This window comes from Rhipicephalus microplus, unplaced genomic scaffold (assembly GCF_043290135.1).
Source record: "Rhipicephalus microplus isolate Deutch F79 unplaced genomic scaffold, USDA_Rmic scaffold_23, whole genome shotgun sequence".
NCBI classification, from domain to species: domain Eukaryota; kingdom Metazoa; phylum Arthropoda; class Arachnida; order Ixodida; family Ixodidae; genus Rhipicephalus; species Rhipicephalus microplus.
Genome location: NW_027464596.1, coordinates 397,707 through 414,150, shown reverse-complemented (window position 1 = coordinate 414,150; position 16,444 = coordinate 397,707). Strand labels below are relative to the sequence as shown.

The following is a 16,444-nucleotide window of genomic DNA, read 5'->3' as shown; positions in this document are numbered from 1 at the left end:
TCTTCAATTTTCTATTTCTTGGCCTATCTCCCTCTTCTTAGTATTGTTTCCATCCATAAATGAAACATCATTATACATAATCACAACCATCAACGTGATTACCCCTGAGTGGGTAGGTGCCAATATTCTAAAGAGAATCATCATCATCGTCATTATCAAGGTGGTAGAAGAAGAAAGAACAGCCCAGGTGCAGCACGCACCACGGGCCTCGATCTGCGCGTTTTGCCACTTCAACCTCAGCAAAGTCCCGATGTGCGGCCAGGCAGGCCCGTGTGCTCCGCTGCTCGACGAAACGTCCGCGACGCTACCTCAACATTGCCTCGGCCGTCATTCTCACGGGTAAGCTGGCAAACGCTTGAGGGACTAGTTAGGCTTTGACTTACTTTGATAGCGAAGGAGGAGCGCTGGCTCAATGTTTTATTGTCTCAACGCAATGGCATTGAGGCAATAAAACCTTAACTTGTTTCTCACTCCTCGTTCCATGTGTTCGTTCACGGCGCTACGTTTTATTCGCGCTGCTTATTTGATTTGCAATGAGAGACCAGCTAGCCCAACGAAACGCACTTCTTGACGTACCTCTCCAACGCCACCTGTGCATGCGGTAGATATTGGCCTTGATCTTCTGGCGGATCAAGAAATAACACCACATATGAAGTTGCTTATCCTATAGTTGCACCTAAATTTCTACCAGGCGAGAATATCTAGGTTTTATTTGTGCTTGATTTTTTTACTCAAGACATGGAACCCCAGTGTAAAGCAATGCTAAAGCTTCATACAGCGTCCGCTGTTGCCGCGCCAAGGTGTGGCACAACTAAGTGGCTAGACATTGAAAGAGGTGTGTGGATGTGGTTTCACGTCAATATATCCGCTAACATACCTGCTTTTAATCTTAGAAAGCAAATAAAATACAGCGAGAAATAAATGAGCACAGGAAAAAGTAACATCTACAAATCGCTGACATTTCTAGCATTTTCCGTCGCTGTCATGCTTCGACGCATTGGCGTAATGGCGATTACTAGGTTTGAGGAGGAGTGGTCCTTCTAGGCAAAAGGGGCGCTATTGTCGACTATTATCGCTGTTTTTTTTTTGTTCCTGGAATCAATTGAAGGCCCTAAAAGGTGTTCCAGTTAGTTTCATGCCATGCCAATTATGACCACCTCTGCTGCTTTAGGGAATAGATAGACGCCCTATATTTTTGTAGCATACCAATTTTATTTGAATTATATTGTGTTGTAGTGAACTGAGTAGGAGATACTGTTGCACTTTAGGCGAAAATAATCACTAAGATTCAAACAGAAGTAGGCAAGTGAGCCTTTCTCTGCCCTATCGACGTTTGTTATTAGACATCATATCTTTCAGTAAGTGCCTACACGCGCAAAAAAAAAACCAATGTGGAACGTGAACACGATAACAAAGCAACTACAGCACAAATTAAACCTTTAAGTGGGACCACGTTGATTGTTTTGATCACGTTTGTTGGCACAGAGCTGGTTTATTGAATGTGGCTCGCTTTGAACAAACCAGTTGCACTTGGCTCATTTTAATTAGAAACTGCCTTTTCTAGCTCATCTTACAATAAGGAATAGCCCCATTCAGATAACTGTTCTAGAAATTGAAGATACTTTGCCCTGCTTTACGTTCCGCTGAGATGTAGACCAGTTTTGGTTTCTGCATTTTGCTCTTTTAGGGAAAAAAAACGCCTGACGCAGGTGGGGGCATTTTTTTAATTTAGTAGTTTAACAGTCGGAAATTTCGTCAAATAGGTTTTCAGTGTCAGGTCATGGTCACGGGGTTCGAAATGTGCAAGAATGGAATGGCCGTGGCGTTCTATAGATTCAACCAATTTTTTAATGGAAGAACACTATTTTTAAAATATGAAGTTCTTAATTCGCTTTGGACAATCATTTTTTTTTGTTTTGAGCAACATTTTGAATTTCTGTTCCCGCACGCACCAAGAATTTCTTCGCTGCAGCCGATAATGCGGCGGCTCTGGCATCTTATTTTTGTAAAACAAAATTCACCGGAGTGATGCATTACCAACAAAAGTTTGAATTTGATTGGTCAGCTGCAAAAGTAGTGAAACTGTGTTTCGCAAAAGAAAACAAAACTTGATCATATCGAGAATTTCCTAAGCTCATCGCGATACAGCACTTACAACACAATTTCTGCGTTTCAAGGCTACCTTAAAGTCGGCAAATGTGACCAGTTTAACAGACTGCAGCATTCGAGTCTGGAAATCGATGCAAATAAGGCAGCTCAACGAATTTCAATATTACGTGCGGATTCGGTCAATACTTCTCACATTACACTTTCTTTACACAGTCTTTAGCTCGCAATCAGTATCAATTCACTCACAAAAGTGTTTGTGATACTAAAGTTGGCCTGCAACAAACAGACATGAAAACTAAAGAATTTCTCGCCGTCTGGCAACAAGATATACGGACACACAAATCCCAAGTTAGTCACAGAAGATGAAATTGGAGTTTTTATGAAGGCGACAATAACAGCACTACCAATGATGCTTAACAAAGACGCAAAAGCACCACAAAATATAAAAAAGCCAATTATACCAACTCTACAACAAAAGCCATTCCTGAAATAAGAACTTCAGTACCTAAATCCAAACGAGACCATACGCCTCGAGGCCTAGAACAAAACTTGATACTGTGGACAATGACGAAGATGCCTACTCAAGCACCGAGGAGCAAGAAGATACGCAACGAAAAGAATAATTGACCTATTTCCAGATTAAACTGCCACACGTGCCTTGTATTGTCAGTCTAGATTGCTAATCTATTTTTTACCAGTTTTCAACACCAAAGCTTCTTTTTTTCTTTTTTTTTTAAGTTCAATAAGCGCCCGCTGTGCTGCCGGCCCGTTCCACACTTTGCGGTGGTTGCATGGTAGTCTCCTACAAATCCTTCGACACTCTATCACTGCCTCTTCCTTCTCTCACCTCTTTCACATTCTTTCCTTATCCTACCTTCCCTCCAACCTGTCATACACTTGAGGGGCTGGTGGGCACTCTATAGCCCTTGTCACATCCTCATCAGTATTGGTAAAACCGGATAATGCTTTCACTACATGAATTAAACTGCCACACGTGCCTTGTATTGTCAGTCTACCCCCATGGAAGATACAGCGTTAAGAGTTAAATTATCGCTACTTGCTCTCCAGGTGCCCGTGGAACTTAGACAGCAGGCAGCGAGCTACTGTGGATAACGCGAAGAATGCGGGCGAACCCAGTATTTCGTACTCAGTGTAATCGTGTTGTAGTCGACCACCGTCCTCCAGGAAATAATCTCGGCCATGCGTGCCTGAGCGTCGCGTAACCTGCGTGATCGGTGACCACTATGCGTGTTCTGTAGCACTGTCCATGTATCCACAGTGGTCATGTGTTGTTTATTTTTGCCGCTTTTATTTTACATACGCAGTGCTGACCTGAGAGGGAGAGAGAGGCGGCTAGGCGGTGACTATGACTGCCGGATCCGTGGTCAGGTCCCCGGTGTTCTCTTCTGGCGAAACCGCCACCGATACTGTGAGCCCCAGCGCATACACGTGAGTGATCTTGCAGAGTTTTCCACTTCATCGCAGGGACCCGCTGACCTCGATAAACCGCCTATGTTCCCTGGGGCAAACAGTGTGGTAAATGGCCCGAGGTTGATTACATGGATCATGGCCACGAAACTGCCTTAGTTTCGAAACCTGTAAAAGTACGACTGTATTGAGAATTAGGTTGTTTCATATTGAGATACTGTTTCTATAATTTCTACTCTTGTTTCACTACGCACTCAGTGCGAATTTACTTTTGTTTCTTCAACACTTGTGCTAAGAGAATGTTTTTTTCTCGCCGCCTCATCAGGCACAATTTTATCAAAGTTCATACCTAGCCCACAAGTTACATAGTTACTCGTGCTTCAAAGCAGACATACATTTGAAGGGCAAAAGTAGGAACAGTGACCATACTAAACATGGCAGCTGTTTTTTTTTTGTTATATTTAGCTCCACTAAGCATACTGAAGGAAAGAAGTGTTAGTTTTAGCAGTTCGTATTCTTTGTGACATAGAATAACATTGAGAACAGTCTCTGATGGCTGGAAAAGTAAAGGGGTTTTTATTAAAAGCAATTGTAATGCAGATGTGAAGGAAAAGTGGACAATATATAACTTCCCACCGGCTGGATCCGAACCTGTGACCTTTTAATAGCGCGTTCGATGTTCTGTCACTGAGCCATGATGGCGGTGATCTCCCCGTCCTCTTTATAAGGTATGCATGTGCGGTAAACGGTGGAGCGCCAGTCAGCGCCGCCAGTAACCATTACGGCTAGTAGGAGACACCTTCTCTGCCTGTTGGTGTCACGTTGCACGTGATGGTAATACGAGCAGACAGCTGACTATAATATTATCTCGCATACTACCGGAAATAATCAGAGTTATAAGTATGGTTCCTTGGTGCCATTGTGTGTTAGTTCTCCCTAAATTGGTAAGGTTCGCACTTCATGTTCATGATTGCGGTGTGGTTGTCCACTAAAGATTGTGCCCTTGTACATCAGAGGCAGGAATCATAAAAGTAGTGGAGCACCCAGTAGAAAAGAATGTTCAGTGGCGTTCACGTCGACAAGGGTGACCGTTGCTGCTTGTCTGGCCACAGGAAAATGTATATATATATATATTTTTATTATTGACGCCTAAAGCTTAGAATGCACTATAAAATTATACTTCATATTTCCTGGCAGATAGGTACGAGGAGCAGTAGACGAAAAACAAAATTGCGCTTTACAGAAGTAATAATTCAAGATGTCACGCTATACAAGAAGGGCGATAAAAATTCCCGGTCCTAATCTATAGTGATTGCGCGTAGCAGGAATCGAATGAAAATACGGCCCACGAGAATGTACGTGACATTGATTTACTTGAACGATCATTGTATCATAAAATATTTTTGTTTTTTTTATTCAGGAGGAACATCGCTGCCATTGCGCGAGAGACGACGTGAGTATGGATGTTAACTAATAATGACATGCTGATTACTGTCAATATTATTATTTTAGGTAGTTGTTGTGGCAGCACATCTTCCGTTAACCGTGCGACGATACGTGCAGGAAGCACACGGTAAAATGTACGCGGAGCGAAATAGTCCCGCTTGCTATCCGACCAAGCGTCTGCGCATTCTACGACCACGTGTGCGATAGATACCAGGTTCTGTGACGTAGCACAGCTACCCACCGCCAGTGGGTGTGAAAGAGCCAATAATTTCTTTATTTGTTAATATCTCTTCAGAGCTCTGGCCAAAGATACTCACCAATAACAAGACAGCTCAAAAATATGTTCGCCTGGTTACTATAGCCAATTTGCCTATAACGTGTTACAGTATGATTAATTGCTTTATTAACCAACGTTATCTCTATTTAGCGTTTTTTCTCTCATTAATAGTAACTGTCCATGCGTGCGGATTCCCGTTAATACATGATCTTTTCACCTTATTAGTGGCAATGAAATAAAAAAAAACAATGTTACCTTGTCGCCACTGAGCTATACGAGCGACATTCGAATTGAAAGAAGCAACCTAGAAAAAGACCGTCCTGGAAAAAGAACAAGCGATGCCGTTAGTGGTGTCATACTTTAATAAATTAGCTGGTACTATTGAGGTACAAAAACAATGAAAAATGATTGATACTGATTGAATGGCTAAGTTAGCCAAGTATCGTCAGCTTTCTCAAGCATTAAATTAGCATGGATTTCAGGGACGGCAGTATGTGGCATTGTGTGTGTGTTTTCAAGCATCTTTCCAGGTAAATGCCAGAATCGGCTGCACATAACAATTACTATGAACTAAGAGAATACGAAGTAGCTGACGTACAGGCACCATCACTGTTAACATCAAAATCTCTTGGTAATATTGCAATCGTCTTGCTTAAAACTTACTCCAAGCTTATTTTAGGGTTTCTTAGTCATGTACGTGTGACGCACAGCTATACACACATTAGAGAGCACCGACAGCTCAAGCATATGTTTTCTCATGAATATATGTATTGAATACCTTTTATATAATTATTCACTTGCTGAATAACTCAAAAATGTGAATTTTTGTATTCGTCCCACGATGTGCACTGCATCCTACGGAACAATTCTTCGCATCTTGTGGTCCGCCGCTGATGAAATGAAGTTAGCCTTGCCGCGGTGGTCTAATGGCTAAGGAACTCAGCCGCTGACCCGCCGGTCGCGGGATCGAATCCCGGCTGCGGCGGCTGCATTTCCGAAAGAGGCGAAAATGCTGTCGACGCGTGTGCTCAGATTAGGATGGACGTCAAAGAACCCCGGGTGGTCGAAATTTCTGGTGTCCTCCACTACGGCGTCTCTCATAATCACATGGTGGTTTTGGGACGTTGAACCCCACATATCATCATCATGAAATGAAGTTACTCTTATCAACCTTTGTCTGCAGGAAAATCCGTTTATGCGCCATACTAACACTTTTTAGGCAACGGCCGTATGGTGTATGCCATGGCTCGTAAACATCACTGTGGCAGTCATTTGTTCTAACTTCAGATTTAGCACATCAATTCTGACGGCTGGGCTAGTTCGCCGTGAGTAGTGCATGAAAAAGAGTGCTTATAAATAGTCAATCGTCGAAATAACAGGCCCAAAAATGTCCACTCTGAGCGGCTTCTTTTCTTGTACAGTAAAACCTGATTTATATGAGCTTGGTTATTTCTAAATACCACATAGTTCGAAGGATCTGTGGACCCGTATTTTGAAATGTATTTGAATGGATAATTCGAAGTGGCGGTCGGCACCAGTCCAGTTAATTCGAAAACTTTAGGTCCCATGTGCCGATTGACGATACCAATTTTGAACAAACCCGCGGAATTTATGGCGCTTGAGGGAACAGGGTAAGCCCAATACCCGCAATGTATTTAAGGCGCAGTTTATGTACTTGTTTCCTCATAACTATTCGATGTACAGCTATTATTTCACTATTATTGAGATAGTAACCCATATTCTTTTTTACTGAAGCAGGTTTCACACTGAAAGTTGCTATGCTCATTTTTTGTGGAGTGTTTCCTTCTGGCACACAATTATCGCTCATTATTAGCTGTTAGATGTCGTGTTGACGAAGAGCACTTCCTCACACAAATATTTCCTTTCATCAGCATATTTTTTGTTACGTTATCTAAATATTGGCTGAAATAAATGTTTTGGATACTTGGGTTGCTGATGAAATAAGGGAAGAAAAGTAAAAAAAAGTATGTTTTGAAATAATCGCGCCTAATGTTCAAAAATTGCATTATTTCAAAGTTAACTGAGATGACAGCACAATACGAACCCGAGGCAACAGCAAAATATTTTATCACCAATATAATTTTTTGTTTTAGTGGTCAATGTTCTTCCCTTCCAAGCCGGCCTTGCCGCCTACTACGCTGCCGTGTCAGCAAAGTGCTGTCGACGCAGGTCAAATGTGCGTGGGCCTCGCGTTGTGCTGTGCGCTGATGAAATTGTAAATTCTCACGGGCTATATCTCCATCATGAAACCTACTAAGCGGAGCATCAAGAGGACAAATGTTGAGTGTTTGGTGGCTGAGGAAAAGGTTTTCGAAACACACGCTCCCACACGACAATTCCACTAGTTAGAGTTTTGAGTTTTCCCATAGTGGTATTTAACTAGTGATTCTGGATGAACTAGTTTCGGATAATTTCAGATAAAGAAAAGGTATAATTGTGATAGACCCGAATGAGCGCCTGCGAAAAAGACGTGCGTTATTGCAGTACAGAAACGACCCGCGGGCAGCAGGTCCCTCGCTTTTCGCAACGTCGGCGCATCGATCATGATTTTCCCATTGCTTTTGACAATGCAAGGATAATAATAAATATCAGTTTGACAAAATTTCAGATGTATGTGAACCTCTGATTGGCGGTTGCTTGAATAATTAACGCATTTATTCTGCTGGCAGAGTTCTTGTCTGCAACATCAACTTGGAAAACTCAGTCCTAAAGATTCACAAAAAGGAAAAAAAAAATGACCATGTTTTCGAGCCATAACGCACCGCGAATTCCCTCACAGTGGCTCTTAGTAATTTTTATATTTCATCAGAAAGAATGAGTTAATTTAGCTGACGCGGCGAGGAGCAGGTGATGTGGTGCTCGCGTTTGGCCCCTTTATTGCAGTAAAGCACGTCTTTGTCTACGCAGATGCTCATTTTAGTTGACAACGAGACCAGTTTTTTTGTTTCATATAAGTAGTCATACTTACGCTGTCAGCAGCGAGGCCTGTTGTCTCCTCCCGTTTGCGGCACCATAAGAGCCAGGTATTGCTGGAAAACAACACTTGAAACTGTCAAATAAGGTGGCACAGCAGACAAATGCTGCTCACTACTTTAAAAATTCAAGGTTCGTTGCATCGCACTGTTTGTATGCTTCGTTATTTCAAAAACCCCCTTGATTCGAGGAACTTTCACAGTACCAGGTACTATGAATGACGAGGTTTTTTGTATATAAAGAAACTCTTACTCAATTCAATGCACGAAAATTGACCCAATCCGACTTCATGAAAAAAAATCAATGGAAAGTAGGAATCTGAAACTTTTTAAGAAATAGCAGCTTGGTATGTTGAGAAGATAATCACGCCCGCGGGCTGGTTCAGAAAAAGTATTACGTAAATGTACTTATTGAACGTAAAATGCTATTAGTGAAAAGTTTCTTTTTGATAGCTCGTTGCTAGCGACCTAGCTAGCTAGTGCTATGCTAGTACTAGCTACCGCAGTACTATGTGAGTTACATGCTAGTACTAGCTATTGTAGAACTATGCGAGTACTATGCAAGTACTAGCTACCACAGTACTATGCTAGTGCAGCTAGCTATTACTGCGGCCCAAATAATTTGTAAGGTGTCACGTTCCAGTACCGCGACGCAGTCGAGTAGAGTTCTGAAAATATTCTGAAATATCGTATAAAAAATCGAACTGTGCTCTGTTCAATTCGGTTGAAACAACGGAGACTTATTTTCACTTGTTTCAGCAACCAAGTTACCCAGATTTATGCAAGTCCAGTTCTATGCAATATATTTAGGCCACGATGAAGGCGTTCTTGCTTGGAACTGGATTGTCACCAAAGTTAACGTGTCGAAAGCCTACTAACAATCCCTTGGTATTTGTCATAAGACGTTGGGGATTACGCTGCATTCGAATGTAGGAGTAAAACTTACGTACAAGTTTACATTACTGACAACTCGTGCAAGTGTTATGCTAACGTAGCGTTCTTGCCATTAAGTGCTATTAAGTGATAATTTATCTGTTCGTTTCACCGAACGTTTAGCTCTATATTAGGTGCTACATTGCTGAAATCTTCTTCTCACGTGTAGTTTCATGAAATACTGGCGGCGAAGTGCCACCGCGAATGCTGCAGTCACTCGTACTTTTCAATCCATAGTTATAACATATTTTTACTGCTCTAGTCGCTGATACACACCAACATACCACTGTTTACACAATAGAAGTTGTTTTTGACGCTTAAAAGTAATTGTAATATAGTTTTGTTAACATTCGCTGCAAGTAATATATTGGCCGATTCCAGAGCTACCACTGTTTCTGCAATTGTTACTTTGCTATTCCGAAACTGTGCAACCAGTATTTAATTCGTACTTATTCGACTCAGTCACAAAATTCACTATTCTAGGACGGCTACAAAGGGGGCACACCAGTGCCGAGATCTTCCCATTTTCGCCGCCTTGAGTTATTCACAGTTCGCCTCAATCTAAATCTCACATTCGTGCAATCGGCCTGCATAATTAAGCCCAATACCAGCTCCTTTGAATGCAAAAAACAAGCACATTATTTTCTCCTGGCGTTTTTGGCCCTTTGTGGCGTTATTCGTGACGAATGAACTGTGGTTCCCCCGGCAGTCATTACAGTACATACCTTAGTTTCGTCGTCGTACACGTGAAATATGAGAAGTGGGTTGTCATCTGCACTGCTTTATCATGCAGTCGGCCATCCGTTTCTCACCATACTATTGTGCGCGATAAATGATTTCAATTACTTCCGTGTGCTTCCGACTGCGCAAGTCGCGATAACAACGTGTAGCTGATAACCGCGAAATATTGGTCGGTTCAACACTTGTCCCTCACATTGTACTCGTGTTTCTAAGAAATAAGTGGCCAGGAAGAGGTATCACCTGTACTAAAGGTAGCGAAGGCAAGTAGTCAAACCACTCATTAGTCTTTGAACGCGGATTGGCTTTTCCAGTGTAGCCGAAGTGGCTGGTATTCACACCCAAATCTCGGGGCTTACCATCGCGCCCCCTTATCTGCTAAGCTACTGTGGCGAGTTCATCATAAATGAATCGTGAATACATACGCAGTATATTTTCTCATTACCTTTCTTTGCTTTTAAACCTAATGACAGATGAGTAGCTGTTGCAAATTCCGCTTGGTCATGCTTAAGAGCTGCATACGAAACTAATTTCAATAATAATGTACCTATTGCGGCCACGTATGTACTTCCGAATAGCGTTAAGGTAAAAAGTTATGGACAAAGCGACAGATGAAAGTGACACTGCCAATATAAACGAAACCATCTTTGCAATTTCTTCTTGACAGCGTAATCGACAGAACACGGGAACGCTTCATCGTGATCGCGATGAGCACCCTGCTCTTGCTCATCAGCCTCACACTCTTCTTCATACTCTTCACGCTGCTCTCCGAGGACTGTGAGTATTGCTGTCAAAATAATGACGACCTTGCTCCACAATAATGCTTAGAAGCCGGACTCAAGACAATGCATTGAAAAGTTTTTGTAGCTTTTATTTTTTTCATGGTGTCTTGACTGAAAGAGAGGGGGTACAAGTTGTACGCACAGGGTGAGTTCATGTGACAGAAATGCCATGCGATGGCAGGCAGCGCTTTTTTCAAGCTGCTGGCGGTGCCCTTCTGAACTCTTCACCAACTTTCACAAATGCATGCAGGGCGAGACTTCTTCGGCGAGGAAAAGCTGAACACTCGTGAGAGAAAGCAAAGCTCCCGACATCCGGGGGCGTTTCGCGCTGCTCGATATTCTATTCACGAAATGTTCCGGCTATATATGTTTAATGTAATCCTAGATTTCTTATGCATTGAGTTGAAGCCTGGTCGCGTTTGGAATTAGTATACAATAAGGGAGAAACGAATTGATCAATTCACATAGTTGGGTTCGCTAATACAGCCTCGTTACTCATTCGTGCGTTCTATTCAGGATACGCTATGTTTTACTCATCCTCCAGCTTGGGTTGCTATTATGCGAATGCCACTCTGTGCCTCTGCGTCCTCTGCATTCATTTATCAAAAATATCTGTTACTCGAGTAAAGCTAAGTTTAATGTGATTAGAGGGATTCTTACAAAATATAAAGGTGTACATTAAAAGGTGAGCGTGGCGCGTATCATTCTGAAGGCGTGTCGACTATGCTAAATATACGTTCATTACATTGTACATACGGTAAGCCTTTTCTAAATTACACACTAGGAACCAAAGCCCCACTTGTGGTTTTCGCGGCCGATTTTGTGAGGGCTTTGATTCAACTTTGACGGGGTGAGCGTAATTGTGCATGTTCACTATCATACTTGCGCCACTAATTCGATAGTAAGGCTGGTTATTCATGAAACGGGTTCGATGTTCACAGCTGTGGACTCCTCGACAGAAATCCTCAAGGAGCTAACCAAATGTAAAGTAGCACCGATCATTGTTGCCGCCGTGCCACCTACAATAAGAAACGTTCCTAAACTCACTGACTCGCTTGCCAATTACGACCCGATTGTGACATAGACAAAAATTAGGCGGCCTGGCACTTGACCATTAAAGAAAAGAGCTTGGGTATAAAGAACAGGGGCGTTCAGTCTTTGCATGCTGTGCTTAAAGTGACACTAAAGAGCTGAATGCTTCTTCACGAATTAGCGAAGTACAGTTTCACGTTTTCAAAAACGCCAATCTTATAACAACATGACGCCACTTCAATTATCCCGCACCAAACGTTGAGACGTCATAAATTTTGAAGGCGTCTACTGAACAACGGAGGACATTGTCACTTGTGGGTGGGATAAACCTATCAACTGAATTTTTATGATGTTTCAGCCAGCGAATTTCGCGAAAATTTGATGTTGAGCGCAGAGAGTTCAGCGCCAAATTTATAAACGAATCTTCCACTTTGATTTTCACCACTGATAATAAAATCAAGGTATTGAATTACGGGGTATTGGAGCTGCGCGACTGCAGTTCGTTGCGTCGTTGCTTCATTTGGCATCTTTTTAAAATTGACTTGTGATGCCATAAAAATGAACTCCAAATATCAAACAAGAACAAAACAAATCGAAGGAACAATCAAAGCTTCGGAAAAGCACTCAATACCATAGTTAAACAACTTCATGCAGTCAATTTGCTGTCACCAAGATAGTCGCTAATGAATCCCACGGACTGCCACTTATTTCGCCCAGGGTTTATGCCAGCCCGTCTAATCGCCTAATTCTCAAAACCTTAAGACATTCGCTTTTAGTGTTTGAGAAGTAAAAGTATCACTGAGAGTTCTCCTTTTATTGTTTTACGCCTGCTGTTTTTTTTTTCTCCTTACAGTCGCACCGTTCACAATGGTAATAAGTAAGCACATGCATATTTATATCTTTAGCCATACTGCGGTTTAGCGTAAGGTGCCTTTTGTTTTTGCGCGAATGGTATTCGTAACGTACAATGAATGCAACTACGGAGAGCGTCGTTTACTGCCAAGAACAGCAGCAGGGGTTCGCTACGAGCGCTTGCCGTGTTCTTGCCGCTGCGTCTGCCGATGCTGTTCGGCAGACGCCGAGGAATCATGCCGTTACATAGACATTGTCAGCGCATTGCTAGTATTTTGTATTGTTTATTGTTCCGGTGGTAGTCATGTTTGTACGTCGCTGTCTTTAACCGACTATTCGTCCTTTTACAGATAATATGCGGCCCACGCAGCGTGCCGAGAGAGTGCTTGTGAGGAAATTGCAGTGCCTCGTATACCGGATACGAATGCTTCAAATGCGATCACGAAGCTTCGCACAGCGTTTGGAGCTTGACATCCAGAGGGGCTGGTTTCCGCTTCTTGCAGCTAAATCTTAGTATGCGCTGAGTGGGCCACATACGACTCACGAGCTCTGTACGTTGACTTCGTTGCAGGTGTGCTACAATTCGCCGTGGACAGCGTTGCGCTGCCTTTGTCGGAAGAGATGGCAGTTTCATCCCCAACAAAATGGACAGCTCATCGTAGGAGCGAAATAAAACAAGAGAACTGTTTTAAGAAACTACGTGTTTCATGCACGATTGTGGTTGCGCAAAACAACAAAACATATCCTAAGATTTCCATTACGGCGGCTGTTCACGTTGTTCCGTATGAAAATTGCAACAGGACGTAATGCTGCCGCAGAAAGACTTTAGGTGAGTTGTGCACTACAGTCACTGCACATTACCCAAAGGAAGCTGCAAACAACGCTGCGTGGTATGACTGAAGGCAAGTAGGCGTATACGTAATTTTAAAACCGCCAGCCTCACGTTAGAGTCCGCTGCGGATTTCCCCGCTGCGCCTCCAAAGATGTAGAATTTTCTCGCCTCAGCTGTTTACTCTTTCCAGATTCAAATGAAATCATGCCGTAAGTTTGCACTTATTGTGGCGTAGCGTGTTTTATAGAGCTTGTAGGTTTAGCTAATCACATAAGCTCCAATTGAAAACCAGCGCGTATGTCAGTATACACGCAACCAAACTGACAGCGCTGTATAAGGCACCACGGCGCGGTGAGCAGCCGCTGAGAAAATGATCGGCGGAGGACTAATACCCCTGTCACGCGTGCACCCACGAACACCGTTTCACTCCCGCGTCCTTACGACATAGAAGATGAGGTTCGTGTGACACGGCCACCATTACGCAAACGAGGGTAAACGGAGCATTTCGCATAGGGCGTTCAACGATCTCCCTTTGAAACAAATTTCGAGCGCCGGATTGCCACACTGAGCACAATAACTCATTTCGGCAATATTAAACTTTTTTGTTCCAGTACTCATTCATAATGTGTTTGTTTACATTTATATAGGCTCGCCGGAGTGCAGCTATTCTCCACCCCGATGCCCTCTACACCGTGCCTCGCCAGTAGGGCTGGGCGCTGCCGTTTAAAAATATTTCATCCACGTGTGCGATTGCTGTCGTCGCCGTGTTAAGTTTGCCCGTGAGAGGAACCACTGGCAGCGCTCCATTATCGTCATCTGCTTCGACAGCTGCAGGAAGGGGTAATGGGACCCGACCTATTCAAAAATAACTTGGAGTGCGCAAGCGATAGCAGAAAACACAGTTTCATACACGAGCTCTAAAAAACACTATTCGTCGAGAACGGTGCACTGTAAACAAACGCAGCGTTGGGCACAAGGTGGCCAGTGCCGCTGCCAGCATCGCTACATTTAGCGAATGCATTTTCATTTGAAAATTAAATTTTTGATCGCTTCAGACCTTCTCAATATTGTATTTTTGTAAAAGTTACATAACGGAAATCCGCAAAAAAGCATCGAGAGATAACATCCGGACATTTCTGCGAAAATCCAACAGCACTGGCTGAGCCCTTTCACGGCAACTATAACAACCTTGTCATTGCTGTGTGACACACACTCCCACACTCCATCAGACTCCCTAGGGGAGATTTACGTTGACTGAGTTTAACAGAGTTCAGTGGTGGCCGTGTGACAGGAGTATAACTCGTAAAATGTTCGGAACGGGACACCGAGCGTATATTTCATAACAGTTGCGGCGTTTATTCGCATATTAGTGGGCAGTTCCCCCCGTATAATTTTGACGTCAATAGTGTTTTTTTTTCCACATTACAAGACCGCCAAGGGATTTAAGCACATGTGCTGAGAGCTCACCTACCGCTAAACCGTCATGGTTTGTAAACAAGGCAGATTTTCCCTTCATCTCTTTACTTCGGCTTTCAGTAGTTCAGAAACAACCGAAAAGCAATCTCATTCACAAAAAACACAACACCCACAGCTGCTCTAAATACACCCCCCCCCCCACCCCCTGTGTCGGTTCACCCTCCATTTTTTACGAGGCGACTCGGCAATGCTGGCATACCGGTAGGGTGGTTAGAATTGGGAGGTGTGAAAAGCGACCGCTCTAAGGTGGCTCCCACTCATGAGCCTGTAGCGGTGGCGCTGTAGTCAGAGGCGCGGCCAGGTTTCTTTGTTGCAACGCACCCACGATTGTCATTTCGAGGTTTTCGCCAGTACAAAATTTTATGAAAGTGAATATCAAACAGCAATTTCACCGATTATGAATACATGCATCTTCCGCTGAACGAACATTCCATTAGAACGATGTTTTCGACGGAGCGTCGTTCTGACAGCACCACTTTTTATATGCTTGGTGAAACCAAAACGGTTTTCTTTTTTGTAACTTTTAACTACGCCTTAACAGAGTAAAAAAAAGCTTGCTCTAGCGGAGCTAGGTATTTTTGACGATGCTAGTTTGTCAACATCGCCTTGTGCTAACCCGCGATGGATTGTGACAACATTTGCTGCTAAATCTGCCTGGACAGTGCGACTTACCCGAGTGCAGTTACGCATTGCCATTTTCTCAATGCTGGACTTGTATTGCACTTGAGGCAGTTTTCTGAAACATGTGTAGAAACTGAGAATATATTTAGTTTCATGCCTGCAACAGAATTTATTACAGTAAACCACTAACGGACATTTTTTAAGTGGCACAAAGATTGAATTGTTTGACTTTTTTTACACTTTTTACTTGGTTCAGACAATTCGAAAAAAATTCTCGTCGCGCAAAATTATCTGACCACCGTTTTGTTCAACTTTTTGCAATGTTCAATGCAGCCGATTTCGGAAACTGCTTAGAGATTGTAGAAGAGTGGCTACTAAACTCGAATACAGGTGCACTGCGCTAAACACTTGTGTCAACTTGGTTTCCATGTATTTCTACCAGGTTTTACCGAGACTCTGACGGATATAGAAGTCCCTTTAGCTCCCAATCTTTAGTCGCCTGTCTTGGCAGCTTTCCGAGTTATTTGGTCGGTCCTCCTACCTACTAGGGTTATCGGGTACTTTTTGCTGGTACGTAGTCCAATGAAGCAGCATTTTGTCCTTTTCGTTCTTTACTCTTGGATATATATTTCGGCAGGGTCAGATTCAATCTTTTGTCCCCTGCCTTGGCAGCTTGTCGAGTCATTTGGGCGACCCTCCAACATACTAGGGTTATCGGACGCTTCTTTGCTGGTACGTAGTCCAATGAAGCAGCATTTCGTCATTTTCATTCTTTAGGCTAGCTCTTCGATATATATTCGGGCAGCCTTGGGAACAAGTCAGGTACCGCATCATTTCTTAAACTAGTCTTGTCACGCTCCATTCTTCCTGTCTTTCCACAATATGCACGAATTCTCGCATGCTGAATTTAAAAACCAAGCGCGAA

General features: G+C 43.0%; 1 protein-coding gene across 2 annotated transcripts; it reads left to right on the top strand.

The window, feature by feature from the left end:
- Positions 1-215: 215 nt before the first annotated feature.
- LOC142786399 (uncharacterized) lies at positions 216-13,265 on the top strand. 2 transcript variants are annotated; one of them, XM_075884083.1, is made up of 5 exons: positions 216-339; positions 3,435-3,558; positions 4,958-4,990; positions 10,592-10,701; positions 12,941-13,265. In XM_075884083.1, exons 2-5 carry the CDS (start codon positions 3,476-3,478, stop codon positions 13,102-13,104), a joined length of 390 nt encoding a protein of 129 aa, XP_075740198.1. In that variant the 5' UTR covers positions 216-339; positions 3,435-3,475; the 3' UTR covers positions 13,105-13,265. The 2 variants fall into 2 exon arrangements, with proteins under 2 accessions (XP_075740198.1, XP_075740199.1); XM_075884084.1 differs by lacking the exon at positions 216-339 and adding an exon at positions 3,234-3,344.
- Positions 13,266-16,444: the final 3,179 nt, after the last annotated feature.

What these genes read in the sequence shown, in the direction of transcription:
- LOC142786399 (XM_075884083.1), top strand. Translation starts at nt 3,476, where the DNA reads ATGACTGCCGGATCCGTGGTCAGGTCCCCGGTGTTCTCTTCTGGCGAA. An exon ending in GTGAGCCCCAGCGCATACAC is followed by an intron (nt 3,559 to 4,957) that starts GTGAGTGATCTT and finishes TTTTTTATTCAG; the next exon opens with GAGGAACATCGCTGCCATTG. An exon ending in GCCATTGCGCGAGAGACGAC is followed by an intron (nt 4,991 to 10,591) that starts GTGAGTATGGAT and finishes TCTTCTTGACAG; the next exon opens with CGTAATCGACAGAACACGGG.